The sequence below is a fragment of the Zingiber officinale genome, chromosome 5A, assembly GCF_018446385.1.
Source record: "Zingiber officinale cultivar Zhangliang chromosome 5A, Zo_v1.1, whole genome shotgun sequence".
Lineage (NCBI taxonomy): Eukaryota > Viridiplantae > Streptophyta > Magnoliopsida > Zingiberales > Zingiberaceae > Zingiber > Zingiber officinale.
Window position 1 is genome coordinate 5,707,110 of NC_055994.1, and position 16,850 is coordinate 5,723,959.

General features: G+C 37.8%; 3 protein-coding genes across 9 annotated transcripts; 1 reads left to right on the plus strand and 2 right to left on the minus strand.

The window, feature by feature from the left end:
• The first annotated feature begins 328 nt into the window (after positions 1–328).
• On the plus strand, positions 329–1,388 carry LOC121979360 (enoyl-CoA delta isomerase 2, peroxisomal-like). Its single transcript, XM_042531343.1, has one exon. The coding sequence runs from the start codon at positions 501–503 to the stop codon at positions 1,245–1,247; it is 747 nt and encodes a 248-aa protein (XP_042387277.1). The 5' UTR covers positions 329–500; the 3' UTR covers positions 1,248–1,388.
• A 301-nt stretch (positions 1,389–1,689) lies between these two features.
• LOC121979361 (mitoferrin-like) lies at positions 1,690–5,477 on the minus strand. The gene is made up of 2 exons (XM_042531344.1): positions 4,618–5,477; positions 1,690–2,310 (listed from the first exon to the last, which is right to left on the minus strand). Exons 1-2 carry the CDS (start codon positions 5,323–5,325, stop codon positions 2,107–2,109), a joined length of 912 nt encoding a protein of 303 aa, XP_042387278.1. The 5' UTR covers positions 5,326–5,477; the 3' UTR covers positions 1,690–2,106.
• Positions 5,478–5,956: 479 nt separating this feature from the next.
• Positions 5,957–16,566, minus strand: LOC121979362 (protein SPA1-RELATED 2-like). Of its 7 annotated transcripts, XM_042531346.1 has the most exons (9): positions 16,450–16,512; positions 16,209–16,273; positions 14,061–15,586; positions 12,147–12,304; positions 9,436–10,273; positions 8,290–8,436; positions 7,695–8,012; positions 7,345–7,404; positions 5,957–6,950 (listed from the first exon to the last, which is right to left on the minus strand). In XM_042531346.1, the coding sequence occupies exons 3-9, from the start codon at positions 15,546–15,548 to the stop codon at positions 6,759–6,761; spliced, it is 3,201 nt and encodes a 1,066-aa protein (XP_042387280.1). In that variant the 5' UTR covers positions 15,549–15,586; positions 16,209–16,273; positions 16,450–16,512; the 3' UTR covers positions 5,957–6,758. The 7 variants fall into 7 exon arrangements, 6 of the variants coding, with proteins under 6 accessions (XP_042387280.1, XP_042387281.1, XP_042387279.1 ...); XM_042531347.1 differs by lacking the exon at positions 16,209–16,273 and having other exon boundaries at positions 16,450–16,566; XM_042531345.1 differs by lacking the exon at positions 16,450–16,512 and having other exon boundaries at positions 16,209–16,443.
• Between the last annotated feature and the right edge of the window lie 284 nt (positions 16,567–16,850).

Consider the following 16,850-nt stretch of genomic DNA (forward strand, 5'->3'; position numbering starts at 1 on the left):
TCAAATTTTGCACAACAAACATTTTTTTTTTAATCAAATCTTACTTGTAGGCAGAGACAGATTTAATGTAACTCAGTCTAAAAAAAAAAAATCTTCATAAAATTGATCATCTCAACATCAAACAGAAAATCAAAAAAAAATAAATATACATACACTCCTTTTAATTTATAAAATTATATCATATATATATATATAAAAATAACATGTTGTACTTTTTAATTTATAAAATTATACCATATATTAAAACAAATGATGTTACAAATTTACATCACATATACTATCTTAATCAATTGATTAAACAAACATGTGAAAAACATAAAGATTTCTTTTTTCTTTTCGATCTTTTTTTCCACGCCCTTAGATTTACTTCATCTATCCATCATCCACCGTCCACTCCCTTAGTAAAGGAAGCATTAAAGTTGCAATAAACGATTACATTGTTGTAATAATATAAAAAGACTTCTCCCATCCGTCGCCAGCCGCGCGGGGTAGACCACGAGATGTGTTCCCTCGAGAGACGTGACCGCGTCTTCCTTCTCTCCATCACCGGTGACGGCCAGCACCGCCTTAACGCCGACACGATCGCCTCTCTCCGATCCTCTCTCGCCGAGATCCGTTCGCAAGTCGCCGCCGCCCCCGGCGGCTACTCCCTCGTCACCGCTGCCGAAGGGCGCTTCTTCTCCAACGGCTTCGATCTCGCTTGGGCCAACGAAGCGGGAACCCCCTCGGGCTCCCGACAGCGCCTCTCCTCCCTCGTCGCCCTCTTCAAGCCGGTGGTGGCCGACCTCCTCTCCCTCCCGATGCCCACCGTCGCCGCCGTGACCGGCCACGCCGCCGCCGCCGGGTTCATGCTCGCGATCAGCCACGACTACGCCGTGATGCGGGGGGATCGCGGCGTCCTGTACATGAGCGAGCTCGACATCGGGCTCTCCTTCCCGGACTACTTCATGTCGCTGATGCGGGCGAAGATCGCCGATCCGCGTACGCTGAGAGACGTGACCCTGCGGGCGAAGAAATTCTCGGCTGCGGAGGCGGAGGCGAGGGGGATCGTCGACTCGGTGCACGGCAGCGCGGCCGAGACGGTGGAGGCGGCGTTGCGGCTGGCGAAGGAACTGGCGGCGCGGAACTGGGACGGCGGGGTCTACGCGTCGATACGGATGGGGGCGTTCCCGGAGGCCTGCGCTGCGGTGGGATTGGCGGAGCACGACGACGAGGAGAAGAGGAAGACCTTCGTCTCCAAGCTCTAAGGTGCGCCGGATTAGGGTTCGTGGTCCCCTACTTCGATCGTAACATTGTTAATGGGGCCGTATGGATAAAGAATGAATGGCGTTTGGATCTGACACCTGAGAATAAATGGAGATATAATAAATTTGCGACTTTCCCCGTAATTTACTTATTTCTCCTCAAATTTATTTTGGAAATTTAGTAGATTTATTTAAAAACTTTGATTGTTTAATTCATAAATTTATTATTAAAAAAAATAGATTTATTTGATGTAGACTATGTGGTAAAAATATTAACAATTATGACAAAAGATGAATACGTTCACTTCCAGCGTTCCTGTTAATCCGTCTCAAAGTAAATACGGAGGAGATAAATCACGAACGACTACTAGCTTTTGAGAGGTGTTGCTAACCATTAGATCCATCCGAGCGGACTTACGATAAAATATTAACAAAGATCATCAACTATTCAATATTCAACTCATATTAAAGATATAAATCATCTAAATGAATATAGTACATAGAATCCAAAACCTGCCAGTTATCATGAAGATATTTAATCAAACATGAGCTTCCTAAAACTCACATGAATTCTCTCAAATGCAAAATAAAATCTCATCAGTTCTATCTACGTGTTTTGGGGTATTAAGAATTGTGCATGAGCATCGTTCTCATAACAAACATAAAAACAATGCCACCTAATTCAGAAATCTTGCTCACTCTCGTATCCAGATATGGACACAATTCTCTTCCTTTTCCGAGGATCAAAACTATGGTGTGAAATAAATATGTATGATAGTTCTTCCAGGGCAGCTATTTCTCTAGGTGGCAAAATTAGTGTTCGAACATTTGATCGGCGGCGAGCGCTTCTGCAGCGAAGTCACTATGAAGAGCTCTCGTGAGTGTTCTTCTGAAGGAAACTTTTCACAGCCTCGTATGTGGACCAGCATATTGCAGCAGCCGGGGTATGAAATAGCACCCTGGGTTTCAAACCTTGCAACAGGGCTCTAGGCCCTTCCTTTGCGACTATTTTCTTCATGACCATGTGGACTGAACTACTACCAAACTTATCCGCGCCACATACACCCTGTAAGACAATGAAGGGAATGAATCATGCAAAAAGTTTTAGTAATTGGTACGAGAGATTACATAGTTTTCAACTAATTAGTCAGGCTCAATCTTTCTCTTGTAAACTTTCAAATTCCGTAGACCAGATGTTTGTTCAAAACTCATAACGGGAAACATCAAGAAGCTTTCTAAATATGAAGGAGAAATAATAATCGGAGAATAGTTGTCATAAAACAAGCTAAATGAAAATAGGATGGAATTGAGCAACCTAAATATTTGAATACGACAAGCTGACCTATCGATTGGCGAGAGCCTTTGTCATGACAATAGGTTTGCCAGTGGAAAATTTTGGATCTCATCCATCTAGGAGAAGAAACAAAAAATAAGAAAGATCTCCGCTTCATTTGTCGAGCTTCAGGACCATCACCTAATTGGTTGTTTTGTGACAATAGGTCCTTACCAGTTTGAAAAAAAAAATTTATCCGCAACCATCAATAAAACCAACACATTACAATTTTGTTTGGAATAAAAATGAAAAAGATCATGCCACCTTCCAAGTCTCCGCCCACCCTTGAGGCATCATTTTTTTCAGCTTCAAGGTCACTGCCTAACTGGGCTTAGGCCTCCCAAAACCTCCCTAAATATTCAGAAACATCTTTTAATTGAATTAAACACTAGAAAGTGGCGGATAGGATTTCCATGTACAAGATACAGAATATACTGAAAGAGTGTACTTCTCAAGTTGGTTCCACTAAGGCACAGTTGCACCCATGAAACTTATATCATTTCTACGGCCAGTGGACTGGAATTAGCTTAATCGAGAAAGGTCATTCCAAATGTCCAATTCCCATTTCCACAACATTTGATGTCCCAAGATGAAATAGTATTTTCACAGAACTTGATTAAGCAAGAAAAGTAGAATAAATTATGCAACCAATCAAATCAGTCAAAAAGAGTTGTGATGCATAAGTTAGCATAGATCACATTAAACCTGATTTTAGGTGGAGTAGCTTACTGGTAGGAATTGGATCACTCCGTATGACACCAATAATATTGAATAAGCAAGCTGATCTCTTATTAAATTCAAAATCATCTTGGTCAAGTTGTATATGCATTGCTCGAGTATGTAGGGAAGATACCTCACTATTAGCAGTTACGCATATGTTGGTCAATATTCATATGTAAAGCAACCAAGGCAATTCTTAGCAGTTACGCAAATGGAGAAAAATAGTTGTACTGACTATAAAGCTAGGATAATAAAACAGTGGTAAAATCAAATTTCAAAAAGGAAAAAAAAAACCTAGTTTGGTAGTAATTGTACTTCTCCATTTTCATGATGTGGAGGTCTATAGAAACAGACTTATCGGTACTTAAACAAATTCAACATATCTAGGTAGGGGATCTCCAATTGGGGATAATAACGTTTGGGAACCACTTAACATGACATTTCATTACCTTTGAACAAGATATATAAAGAGTTTACAGGCCCCATATGACACCAATAATATTGTATATGTTGCTCAATATTCATAGACCCCATATGTTAGTCAGCATTAGAAAGCAGAAGGATGTCCTCAAATCAATCAAGAGATGAATATGTAAAGCAACCAAGGCAATTCTTAGCAGTTACGCAAATGGAGAAAAATAGTTGTACTGACTATAAAGCTAGGATAACAAAACAGTGGTAAAATCAAATTTCAAAAAGAAAAAAAAAACTAGTTTGGTACTAATTGTACTTCTCCATTTTCATGATGTGGAGGTCTATAGAAACAGACTTATCGGTACTTATACAAATTCAACATTTCTAGGTAGGGGATCTCCAATTGGGGATAATAACGTTTAGGAACCACTTAACATGACATTTCATTACTTTGAACAAGATATATAAAGAGTTTACAGGCCCTTGCATAAAAGCAATATTAACAGCAATTGAAATTGCATTAACATGTCCAGTAGATTCTAGAATTATAAAACATCTTTCCTCCAATAAGTAAGAGGAGGGCTAAAAAACTTACTTTGGATTTTATATGAACCTTGATACGATTAGGAAGCTACTGGACATCAAGATTATTTATATAATAGAATCATAATGTATGTTTGTTTTTATCAAAACACTGGTTTTCCATGGACGTTGAGGATCTTAAGGAAATTAAAAAAAAAATTGTTATTTGATATACAGCACCAATGGAAACAGAGAGATGCATTCTACATTTTTCAAAAGCGCTCAGCAATAATATGGATTAATTTGACAGATAAAGGTTCAACCTTTAATGGGGAGAAGATGAAAATTCGAATTGAATATCAGAAATGAAGTTAGGAAGCATACCTGGCATTGCAGCCTTGTCTTGACCACATCTAGCGGAGTGGTCAAAGCGCTAGCAAGAGCACCTGCCGAGCCACCTGCTGTCAAATGAACCACAAGCCTTTCTTCACTCGAATTCTCCGGCGAGATCTCAAAGAGAATTTTTTTCACTGCCTCATATGTGCTGAAGTGAACAGCGGTGAATGGCGCGTTCATAAGGACAGTTGTCCGATACGAGGCATAGAACGACTTGATCCCTTCGTCCCTCAGCATCCTAACTATGCAATCCCTCACTCCGCTGTAGGGGCTCGAGCGTAGCTGAAGGCGCTGCTTGACAACGTCCATAGGCGTGAATACGGTGTCGCTGGCGACGGTGGCGGCCACCCCGGAGGCGGCATGAATGAGAGGATGGTGATAGCCATCATGGCGATCGCCACCGAGGCGGCCTTTGCAGATTTCATAGACAGCAAAGTAGGCGGCGTGGGCGGGGCCGGCGCCGAGGCCAATGGCGGCGATGCCACGGTAGAGGCCGGAAGGGCCCTCGGAGCGGACGATGGAGGCGAGCAAACTGCCGACGTTAGACTGTCCACGAGGGCAACACGAGGAAGTGGAAGACACGGCCACTGTCTGCATCCGGGTCTTGAGGGTGTCGACAGGGAACATCGCCATGTGCTCCGCCATGCCCGCGACGGACCCGGCTACCATGTACTGCCAGAACCCGCGTCCTTCCATCCGGCTACGTTTCCGGCGACGAATGTGAGGCGGGGATTTACGGAGGAACCGAACCCTAGAAAGAGAGGTGGGGCGGCGAGGAGAGGAAGCGGCGCGGTGGCGCAAGAAGCAACGAATAAAAGCAGGCAGATAAAATACAGCGGGATGAAGAGATACTTCTCTTATCTCACTTTACATACCCACAGTCACTGTTAGCAGCCAATGAAATTATTCGTGTGGGTCCCTCGCGGGAACCACCGCTACTTGTTGCAATAGGAAAGCAGGTACGTATCGGGAAGCGGGGACGAACCATTAAGAAACGGTCGATCGGATCGGACGGATCGGATGACAGCTATTATATATGTTTTGGTTGTTTAGCACTTACAATGTATTTTAATATCTAATTAAGATTTTGTTAAAATTTAATTTAAAAATAAATAAATATCAAATAATATTAGTTTATAAAATTTATTTTTTTTTGGAAATTCATGGATCAGATTAGCTTTGATGGACTAACTCACATTAAATCACCACCAAAAAAAAATAAAAAAAATGGAACATTGTTTAAATGCCTCAAACTAAAAGTAAGGAAATGTTATATCATATGACAAATAACTATTAATCATTAATATAAATAGTCAAGATACGAGGAAGACACAAATAAAATGTTATATCAGAACATTCAATTACAGGTTTCACATGATACAAGCCAAAATTTATAGTTGATGATCGAACTTCTACCAGATTGATCTAAAACAACCTGTTTATGTACATCAGATGGATCAGATTATTACAAAACGACCAAAAATGAGATGTTTAAACTACTATATCTAAACAATAAAATAATATCTATAATCAACAATACAACATATGTATTTTCTATTCATAATCTATTTAAAATTTTCATCAACCAATGAAATGTAGTCAATGGCCGAGCATAATCAAAGGCTGAGTCAGTCTCCTAAACGAACCACCAACAAGCTGGAACTGATTTGCCTATGAGCAAATATGATGATGCTGACTTTTGGGAGGTGATACAGCTTCAGCAATCACTAGGCCTCGTTGCTTCCACCTTGGTAAACATTGTTTAGTGTACATGGGATACCAAAATTTCTGTTTTATCAGGCTACCGCTCAGGCTACCGCAATGGCACAAGTTGTACTCAGTTCCAGCCCGCTTGGACGACTTGAGATATTGTCGTTAGCTTTCAGATTGTTGTGGTTGTTAAAACAAGAAACGGGGCTTTGCTTGGATCTTGATGGCTCAACAAGTACGTGTAGCTTCAGTGTGCTTATGTGGCTTCAAACCAGGACAAACCTGATGTCTGGGTCTTTTTTGAATGTCGTCCCCATGCCGTATCATACTTGTGCAGAGATCATTTTTTGCATTCTGAACCGACTGAATTACGAGCAGTTCCGCCAGAACTTTTTGGTGAAACCTGACATTTTTCGTGCTTAAACCAGGTGCAGCACTTTCATGCTGCCAGTGGAATTTGTGGCGACCACCATATTTGATTTGCCTCTCCAACAAACACTTGAGACAAACTGTCCGCCATCATCATCGGTCTCCAGTGCGGTGATCGGATCAATGGAACCAAATTTGTGAGAAACCATTGGCATAGGGAAAGTTTTGTAGTAAGCATAAACCTGCAAAACAAACAACAGTGCATCCTTAGATAAAACCAGGGAAGCAGGACAAGAACAGTCAAGAAACCGTCTTCTTCCTTCTCTGATTGAAGTATGTAATATTTATGGACCAACTAAGTTAGCAAGAGTTGCAGCTTCTATTCTCATCAATCATGTAACAGATAGTCAGCTGCCAGCTTACACAATATTGAAAAGCTAAGTTGAAAATTAAGTCCGGATATTAGAAAAATTCCTTCATCAATCAAATAACACGGCATAGATAGTGAAAAAAAAGTCTGACGGTTTTTGGGTGAAAACTAAAAATGAACCAACATGGCAGGAAAAACAAAGCATTATACAACATAAAAGAACACTTCTGTAAGTGAAGAAGGTAGTCTGTGCAAGTATAACTTACTTCATTGGTTTCAGAACCACATGTTATGTACCCATCCAAGACCGACAAACCAACAAAGTTCTGCAGAAGCCACAGTGTCAGTGATGACAACCGTAATTTAAAATAAAAGATCTAAAAGTTTAGGGTGCGTTTGGTTTATGTGTTTCCATTTTCATTTTCTAGAAAATGCACGTTTTCTAGAAAATAGAAAATGACTTTTAGACATTCTCTATTTTTTCAGAAAATTCTATCTAATTTTTTAGAAAACAGACATAGAAAATGTAAACCAAACACCATTTTTCAGAAACACGCATTTTTCAGAAAATGAAAATAGAAATGCACGAACCAAACGCACCCTTAGTGTTCTTTACCTTCTCATTTGTATGACCACTCAAGGTCAGCTTGCAAGAACTGTCTTGCAATCTGCTTGCATTGGTTTGTTTCAGATCCCAAATTTTGAGTGAGTTGTCAGTTGATGCAGAAACAATTGTTTCTGCGTCTATGAACTTCACATAGCTGACAGCCTTTCCATGTCCAGCCAGTGTACACCATGGAATTCTAGTATTTCGCAGATCAAAACAGTAAATTCTGTAATTGGCACAGCCAAAAGACAACAGATGGGAGGAGTATGGAGAGAACTGAACACAACAGACATTAGCTACGTTCCTGATGGTGCCAATGCAATTTTTCTGCCGATCAATGTATTGCAATGGAATTAGCAAAATGCTTGATGAGACATATAAACACTTAACGATGCATAGTGAAAAACAATTATTTTTCTTAAATGAAGATGTAATTTGAAACATTTGATCAGATTTTCTTTTGCAGCTTGAATCTATAATCTTAATGACATTTGCTGATCATTGCATAATTCCCTCTTCCCTCATTAATGATATTTGCTTGAAATCCATGCTTTATTGAGAAAAAAGAAAAGTTGCTTTTGTTAGGCTACTCAGAAGAATGTACCTCATTAGTGCTCCACAGTTTCACAGAAAAGTCATCACCTCCACTAGCCAGTTTAGCTGGATCTACTTGTGAGAAATCAACTGACCAAGCTCTTTTTTGATGCTCTATGAACTTTGTCAAACCTTGGCCAGTGCTTGCATCCCATAACTACATTCCATTCAAGATAAATTTCATTGTCTTGCGAAAAAATCTTAACAAAAAAGACAGAAATCTCATAATATCACTCATTTATAAGCAAGCATTTTTCAGAAAACAAATCACGAAGAGGACAAAATGTCATTAAAAAGGAAAATGAGATGGCATCTGGACTAACCAATCTTATATCTCAGGAGAAAGAAGCAAGACATTTGCTTTTTCTTCTAATATTCTAATGCTCTTCCTATGAGGGAACCAAATGATAAGTACTAAAAACTTCATAAACCTAATACCAAGAACATATATATTTTTGCAACAATTTGTCACTGCAGCAATCACTGGAATCATCCAATAGAACAAAGTTAGCAATTTACCTTCAAAAAATGTCCAACATGATTTGAAGGATCAGCTTGAGTTTTCGGGTAAGGCATCAGCTAGTCAAAATTAACAATTTACCTTCAAATGTCCAACATGATTTTCTTGAGAAAATATTTTAGATCACACTTAAGAAGTTTTTCACACGAGAGGATTTTCTAAATATTAGTCAGCCACCAGTTATACAAACTCAGAGATGAACCATAAAAAAACTGCTCCCACCCTCTAGCCACTTGGCGGTAGGCTATAAACTGACCTAATAATTTACCTCTCTTCACATAGAGGCGGGCTATGAGGGGCGCCTTTTGCTACAATCAGAGATGAACCACAAAATGGATCTCTCCTTATGATTAAATTTAATAGTTTTTTTACTTGACAAATTTATGATATTATAAATTCTTATCTTAACAATCAGTTCTCATATAGCTAATCTGGCCCATGAATATAACCAATTTGTACTGTTTGTTTTCCTGCAATTTAGGTCATGTTAAAGGGGAAAACTGTAATAGAACTAATAGAATCACTACATTATCAGTGAGAGCCCGTGAAGAGGTGTAAGCAAAACAAGATGACACTTCATTCAAATTTGTAAAGGTAATGAACTGAATTAAATGATAGTGACGTAGCAGTACAGACCTGAACTACACCTTCATAGTCTGTTGATGCCAAATAATTTCGAATATAGTTATTCCAACATACACAACTGAGCTTGGATCTATTTGTCATTTCAATCAATGGGTAATGAATGTCAACTGTGTCATCCAAAAGAGAGCTAAACTCAAAAATTTTTATTTTCTTTGATACCCCAGCAGTAGCAAAGTAGTCCTCATCACGGTCAAAGCTCAAAGAACAAATCACATTTGCACAGTGAACACTATCTGAATTTTTGAGGCTGCCACATACTTTAAACTTATTATATTGAGCAAATTTGTATAAACCATCAAAAAATGTTCCCAACTCCTCTGTCTCTTGAACAGCAGTGTGTTGGACATGGAAATTTCTATCTCGCATCTTTAAAACATCTGTGTCTGTACGGGTTGCAGAATTGGGTCCAGATGCCTCCTTTTTGGATCTCATGGTAAAGTATGCATTCTCAAGCTGGTCAATGTTCTTCAAAAACCTTTCTTTGTATAGACATGACAGGGGTGATCTAGTCAGTTCGTCCACATGTTTTATGGTTTTATCATGAGAATAAGATTCAGGGATATAATTTAAGCTTGACGGCAAATATTTGTCACCAGAAGAGAACTTAACTTTCAACAAAGACCCTCCATCGACCTTCTCAAGATCTGTTCTTATACATTCAAAGTTTGCTAAAAGATCACCCACCTGCTTCTCCATCTTCTCTTTCGACAACAAGAGAAAATGCAACAACAAGTCAGCCTCAGCATCTTCCTCTTCAGTCAAGGCAAAAGAATGATCTATGGTTAACAATTCTCTATTTTCTTTTACTAGGTCACTCAAAATAATATCGCTGTCCAAGAAAAATATTTCATTTCTGTTAGAAAAACAATAACCACAGTGATAGAAAGAAGTTAAAACATAGAATTCATGAAACACACAAAACTAAAAGTCATAGAAATAGAATAAAGTATTACTATCAACAACCATGACTTGCATAGCTAAATGAAAGATGAGAAGGCAAACAAAAATTAAGAATCAAAGCAGTTGGCTGCCTATTTACAAAACTATTTTCTAAGTAATACATGGATTGCTGACAAAATAAAGCAAGAGCATGCAACATAAGAAACTGTGAGCCTCCTATACCTACATATGGTGTGCCTAAAATCTGCTGCTTTCAGTACAAGTTTTGGTCTATTTGGCATGGCAAGGAACGCTACCCACCAGTAGTATCAGCACATGCTACCAGATGACAGAGGTTGGACCCTGCCAATCTAGCATTGGACCAAATTCATCCACTAATCTCCTCCCACTTGGCATATTTAAATGCTAAAAGAGGATAATTGCATAGCCATTTGAGTTAGGATAACATAGAAACAAATTGAAAAGTTAATATTGTTCAAAATCAATACATTTGTTGTTATATAGTTAGATTGTATAGTCAAATTTTATTCAAATTTTAAATAATAATTGCTATTCATGTCTTTGGTTAAGCCAAAATGAATCTTTGATTACCTATTTGAAATTAGACCTTTTAAAATTCTATAAGATTTCAGATGGCATGGGTAGGATTTGAATAGAAATATAAAGTATAGGTTGATCCTTTCAAATAAAGCTCAAGCTTTTATAATAAGCGGTTAGCCAATCAATTTTAATAAATCTATAGGACTTCAGAGTGCACAGTCTTGTATTACAATCCTGCCCATAAAATATTATTTTATTATTTCCAATGTTGGGTTTGGACGAATTGAATCAAGTATGATCATCCACATGTGAAAAGGGAGAAATTGAAATATAAACTCATAGTAGGTATTTTTCCTATAGCTTGAACTGTTATGATGAGTGATTAGCAATCAACTTTAATAGAAGTTAGTTATTAGAGATGATTTTGAGCACAGTCTAAGCTTTTAACTTGGGCAGAATGTTTTAATTGAATAAGGTAAGGTTCAGTTGTAGGCAAATTAATTTTATTCTAGATAAACATGGAGGATATTATGGATTAAAACGTAGAGGGCAAAATATGTGTAAGTTGTGTGCGGATATAATGGATCTCTTATGATTAATAGAATTTCTTCTTTGATCCCTTTGATGTACGGTCGTAGGCTTGATGTGACACTGCAACCTCCCTCCACAACACTCTTTGTTACTCCATATCTCATTATTTCAACCCTTCTCCACATGTTCTTTCTACTTTCTTCTAATGATGTCATCCCCTACTGCAAAGCCATCTTCCATCTCAACTCTTGCACAGGTTAAGTCCAACTAGCCAACTAGCTTCTTGATGGTGTCCTAGTTGGTGATAGGTGGAAACGAGAGGGCATTGTTGCCTCAGTTGTGTTGGAATGACAAGAGGCAACAAATGAGCTACTTATACAAGCCCTCCATCAGTAATTGCTACCACAAGTAGTGTCCCCCAATGAAACCTCACCACAATTTTATGGCACACAATCTCATCTGCACCATGCCTTGTGGATATCTCACATTCTTTCACCTACATATGCCCCTACACACTCATGCCCTTTCCATCTTACTCCATGTGGAGTTGCCATCAGTTTCTCATCCATCATGTCCACTCCTTGGATCTTTCCGAGCTACCATAATAACCTCCAAGTTCACTCACCAAACAAAAGGTAAGGTCTTCACTTCAGTCCTTCCTCCTCTTTTGTCTACTTAGTTACATGAATGGTCATAATCCTGGAATGAATTATAAAGTCAGAAAAAAGCACCTTAATTTTGGCCGAGAATAAGGGTCTGGGTGCAACAACCAAAGGCAGAAACCAGCTTCCTTAGGCCTTTCTGATAGAAAATTTGAAGGAAGGATTCGAACACTGATATCTGACATTGCAGAGCAATGAACTTCCCATGTTTCTGAGTGGCAAAAGAGCTGAAAGAAAACAAATATCAGAGGTAATTTCATAAGCTGGGAAAAGGAGGTAAAAGCTCCAAAATTCTCCTGATTTACAGGCACAATGATATGATACTGACAAAAATAGATTTTTTTTAAGAACCAGAAAAGTCTAAATTAAGGGGAAAAAAGTCTCTAGCAAGAGAGAAACCCAAAATGTACGTAAACAACAGCTATCCTGGTGCATACTAATTCTCTCCTAGCTATCTTTTTCTAAGAATGATTTAAGAATAGCTCCTAAGTTTTCGCCTTTTTTCTTTGGAAACCAATAATCTAAACTCCTGCTTCCTGTGGCTTTTAATTCTTGATGTTTAAGTGAACCAACAAGAAAGAACCCAAAAGATTCCAACCATATTAGTTTACACTGTATAGCATCTATTTGAAATAAAATTTGGTTAAGAAAAAAAATTAAGAAGATGCCCAAACAATTAAGGGTAAATTTTTAATTATCAACATATAAGAATAAAGGCAATACACAATGTTATTCTAATTATGAAGGCATCAAGTTGATGAATCAAATTATGATACTTTGAGAAAGAATTATTGTTAGGGCAATAGGAGATGAAACAATTATTTCTAAAAATCAATTTTGTGTCATATTTGGAAGATCAAGCATATATGTTATTTATTTGATAAGACAATTAATGGAAAATATAGAGAAAATTTGAATAAATTACATGTGTTTTTTTATTGATATATATAACCCTTATGATAAAGTCCCTAGACTAATATTGTGATGAGTTTTGGAAAGAAAGTAATACCTAGAATTATATTAATGTGATAAAACTTGAAAATATGTATGCAAGTAGTTTTATCAATGTTAGCCACTTGGCATGTGACATGATTTTCTATGGTTGTAGGTTTACATTAGAACAACTAAATAATTATATTTAATATAAGCCTCCTTGTGATGTTATTTGCAAAAGATAGATGTTAATTGAAGAGAGTGTAATTAGATTAAATTTGAAGCTTTAATTATTGAGAAGAAATTTAGAATAAAAGTTTTAAGATAAGTAGAACAAAAACTCGTACATGAAATGTAATTTCAGTAATAAGGAAAGAATTGGTGGAATTGTTAAGATGGACAAAAATAAAAATTGTTCAAGTTTTAGACTTTTAGGTATGCCAGATCTATTATTAAAAAAAGAGGATATTGATGTTGGAATAATTAACAGGATAAAGAATGAATGGTTGAAAAGGAAAGAGCTCGTAGAGTCTTGTGTGTTTATCTTTCCCACCATACTGTTTTGTGCTATTAGGAAACAACACACAACAAATATAATTAGTTAATATAACTAGGAAGGATATGTGGAGTTATTGCAAGGATTTTTTAGAAAATGCAAGTATTTGATCATAATTTAAGTATAGCTTCAAAAATGATCCAATGAGCAGCTTCAAAAATGATCAAATGAGAGAAATAGGTTGAGATGATATGGACATGCTTAAAAGACAACAAATAGATTAAAAATGAATCTATTATAATGAGCAGTGTAAAGAGTAAAGGGAGGTAAAAAATAATTAGTCAATGAGATAAATATGATTGAATGAATTTTAGTATCACTAATGATATTATCTTGCATAGAACTCGTGGATGAATAAGTTTTGTATAGCCAACCACAGATGGTGACGATGACATATCTGCTACAGAAATCTTAAATGATTTCTTGATCAACAAATTTAGTTGGAACCAAACATGAGCTATGAGATTATTATTTCATAGTGCCATTCTCCTTACCTCAAAAAATAGAACCCCGAGACTGTAGATATTTGATGATAAAGAAGTTATGTGATCATGCAATTCCTCTGGACTAGCATACCATCCCTCCTCCAACTTCAAAAATTCAGACATTGACTGTTGGCTGATGGTGCATGAACTTGCTCTATGAATTGTATAAAGCTTGTCCAATGCCAGCCCACCCAAATAAGATCTGAAATTTTCTGATCTGGAAATATTACCTTTTTCTTGGCTTTGATCTTTTCCCCTAAAACCAGAATGTCTGGAACATGCATTGATGTTATTAGTAAGTTTCTGATACTTCAGTTCCAAACAATCGCCAGGCTCCTTGCTTTGTTTAATGTGCATTTTCCTTTTGCCCAGACAACTAGCATAGTGAACATCCTTTTCTACAGAAATTGACAACATATCCTTCTGTCCTAGCGGGATAAAAGATCCTATGTATTTGACTTGATTTAGAGGCATAACAAGAAAATATGATGGTTGTAAATGTTGTAAAGCTAGACCTTGGCAATGGCAAGCATCTACAAGATCCAGAATCTGATTAAAGAATTGCATCCTCTCGACCCTGTTTATCCTTTGCAACTTAAGCTGAAGCCACTCACGTAAACTAATCCCTTCATGATGAGCCACTATCCCACCACCTAAAAGGCACATGCTATCTGGCACATCACCTTGCTTATGTGATGAAATAGATGTTCCTTTGCTATCAGTATTAAGTCTCATAATATTTTGTTCCTGAACATTGGCAACAAATGCATCATTACTTTCTTGATGTCTAGATGCAAGAGTCTTACCCTTTATAAAACTTCTATTAAAAAATTGTTGAAATCCAGATGCAGAAAAGATCTTAGATTGGATGCTTCCGGGAAAAGAAAGTCTACTGTGAGAATCATCTAAGACCACATGTTTGTCAGCTGCTCCAACATTCTCTGTTATCTTCAATGTTTTTGATTCGGAATGCATGCATGTCAGTGGCCTTGAAGAGTCAAGAGAACCCAAATGTGCTCTGCCTTCAGCATCCTTGTTTCCCAATTGCAAATACTCATTTTGTGTTTTTTCCTTTGCTTTGCCAGCAACCATTTTAAAATTTGACCATAAATGTGTCATGGTGGAGGATTTTCCACTACTCGAGCAACCATCCAAGGACAAGTTAGGGCTCTTATAATTCTTAGAAGTCAGCTCTCCCACTTTAAGTGCTAAGTTAGTAGGCCGTGAGTTTGTACACGGCCTTTGAAAGCGGTCCCGATTTACAATATTGTCACAGAACTCTCTTCCAGAGACAGTTTGAAGACTCATCTCAGGTGATTGCAGCAGAGACAATTGCTCAGGCCAATCAGAGTCTTGGGAGACTTCTGGACCTGATGTTTCAAGTGCTTTTCCATTGTCTTGTTGTGGTAGCTGATCACTTTCTATGTTTTTAATATGAGAAGCCTCATTCGGATTACCAGTATCTGTGTTTTCAGTTGCTTCAGTTTTCCCCTCCATGCAATTTCATCAGGTTATTTAATCGCTGAAGACATAAACTGTGGAAGAAACAGGGATCCCAGTAACAGCAGAATAACCAAACAAAGCTTTTTCAGAAAGATTGATTCGAAGAATATTTCAAATGGACAGACATTTTGGATTTAAATTCAAGACTGGGAACGGCTACATAACAATTATCAGATAGGCAGAGAGGATTTACCAGTACATTAAGCTCTTCAATCCCCAATGAACTACGAAAAAAAACAAGTACATCCAAGCAATCAAAAGAGGAACCAAGAGCACTATGAGTCTATGATAGTGGTCTGAAAAAGCATTCTTGCCACCCAAAATTTCACTATGTTTACTAATTACCAAGTATAAAGAAATGTCGACATGGTTGAATGCAACAGGCGCAATCGAGGGCAAGGCTATGACTACCAAACATAAAGAGGCCGAAGGGAGGAAGATTATCATTACGCTTTGCAACAGCTACCTTTTTTCCTCTCTCCAATGTGATTGCACAAACAATTACAAGGGAAAAAAAAAAAAGATTGTTAAGATTTAAGAACCATCAAATTCCTACCAAATTTGAGCCAAACAGTGGAGCCAATGGCTCCGATTGGCTCCATTAACCAAGACCGAGTGCACCGTGTGAAGAAAAACCCTAGTCACCGTACATACCTCGAGGCTCCGCAAGAACAAAATCGATCGCGGAGAGGATTCCCGCTCGAACGCAAACAATTACCCTTGGATGTTGCAGCCAACAGATTCCCAAACCCAGACGATTGACGGGAAAAAAAAACAAAAACAAAAACAAAAAATCGATCAACAGGATCCAACTTTCCAAACAGAAAAGCCAGTAGGGATTAGATGATTTCCGGATCAAAATCTATATATATATATATATGAGCAAAAACTTTACCTTCGCAGCCAAAATCTCCCCATCCGCCTCGTCCGTCTTCGGTTGCTGTTTTTAAAGCCTAGCGAAAGCGATCGCCTGACTGACTCTACCGAGGAAAATTTTCATTTATCTCCCTCCAAACTCGAATGTTCTAAATTTTACCTTTATAACTACGAAGTGAACAGGAAAATTACCTTTACACGCCTTAATTTTTACATATTGAATCATATTTCAACACCAGATGTCTTTGTTTATCGCCAAACTATCCCCCAGAGTAATTTACACAAGTTTCGATGTGAAATCACATTTATTAAGTAGTTTATTGAAAAAGGTAAAAAACGAGGTGAACATTTTTTTAATAAAAAAATCACTCGATGGGTGAGAAAAGACGAAGGAGGTTTTTGCTATTCATCAAGCTGACG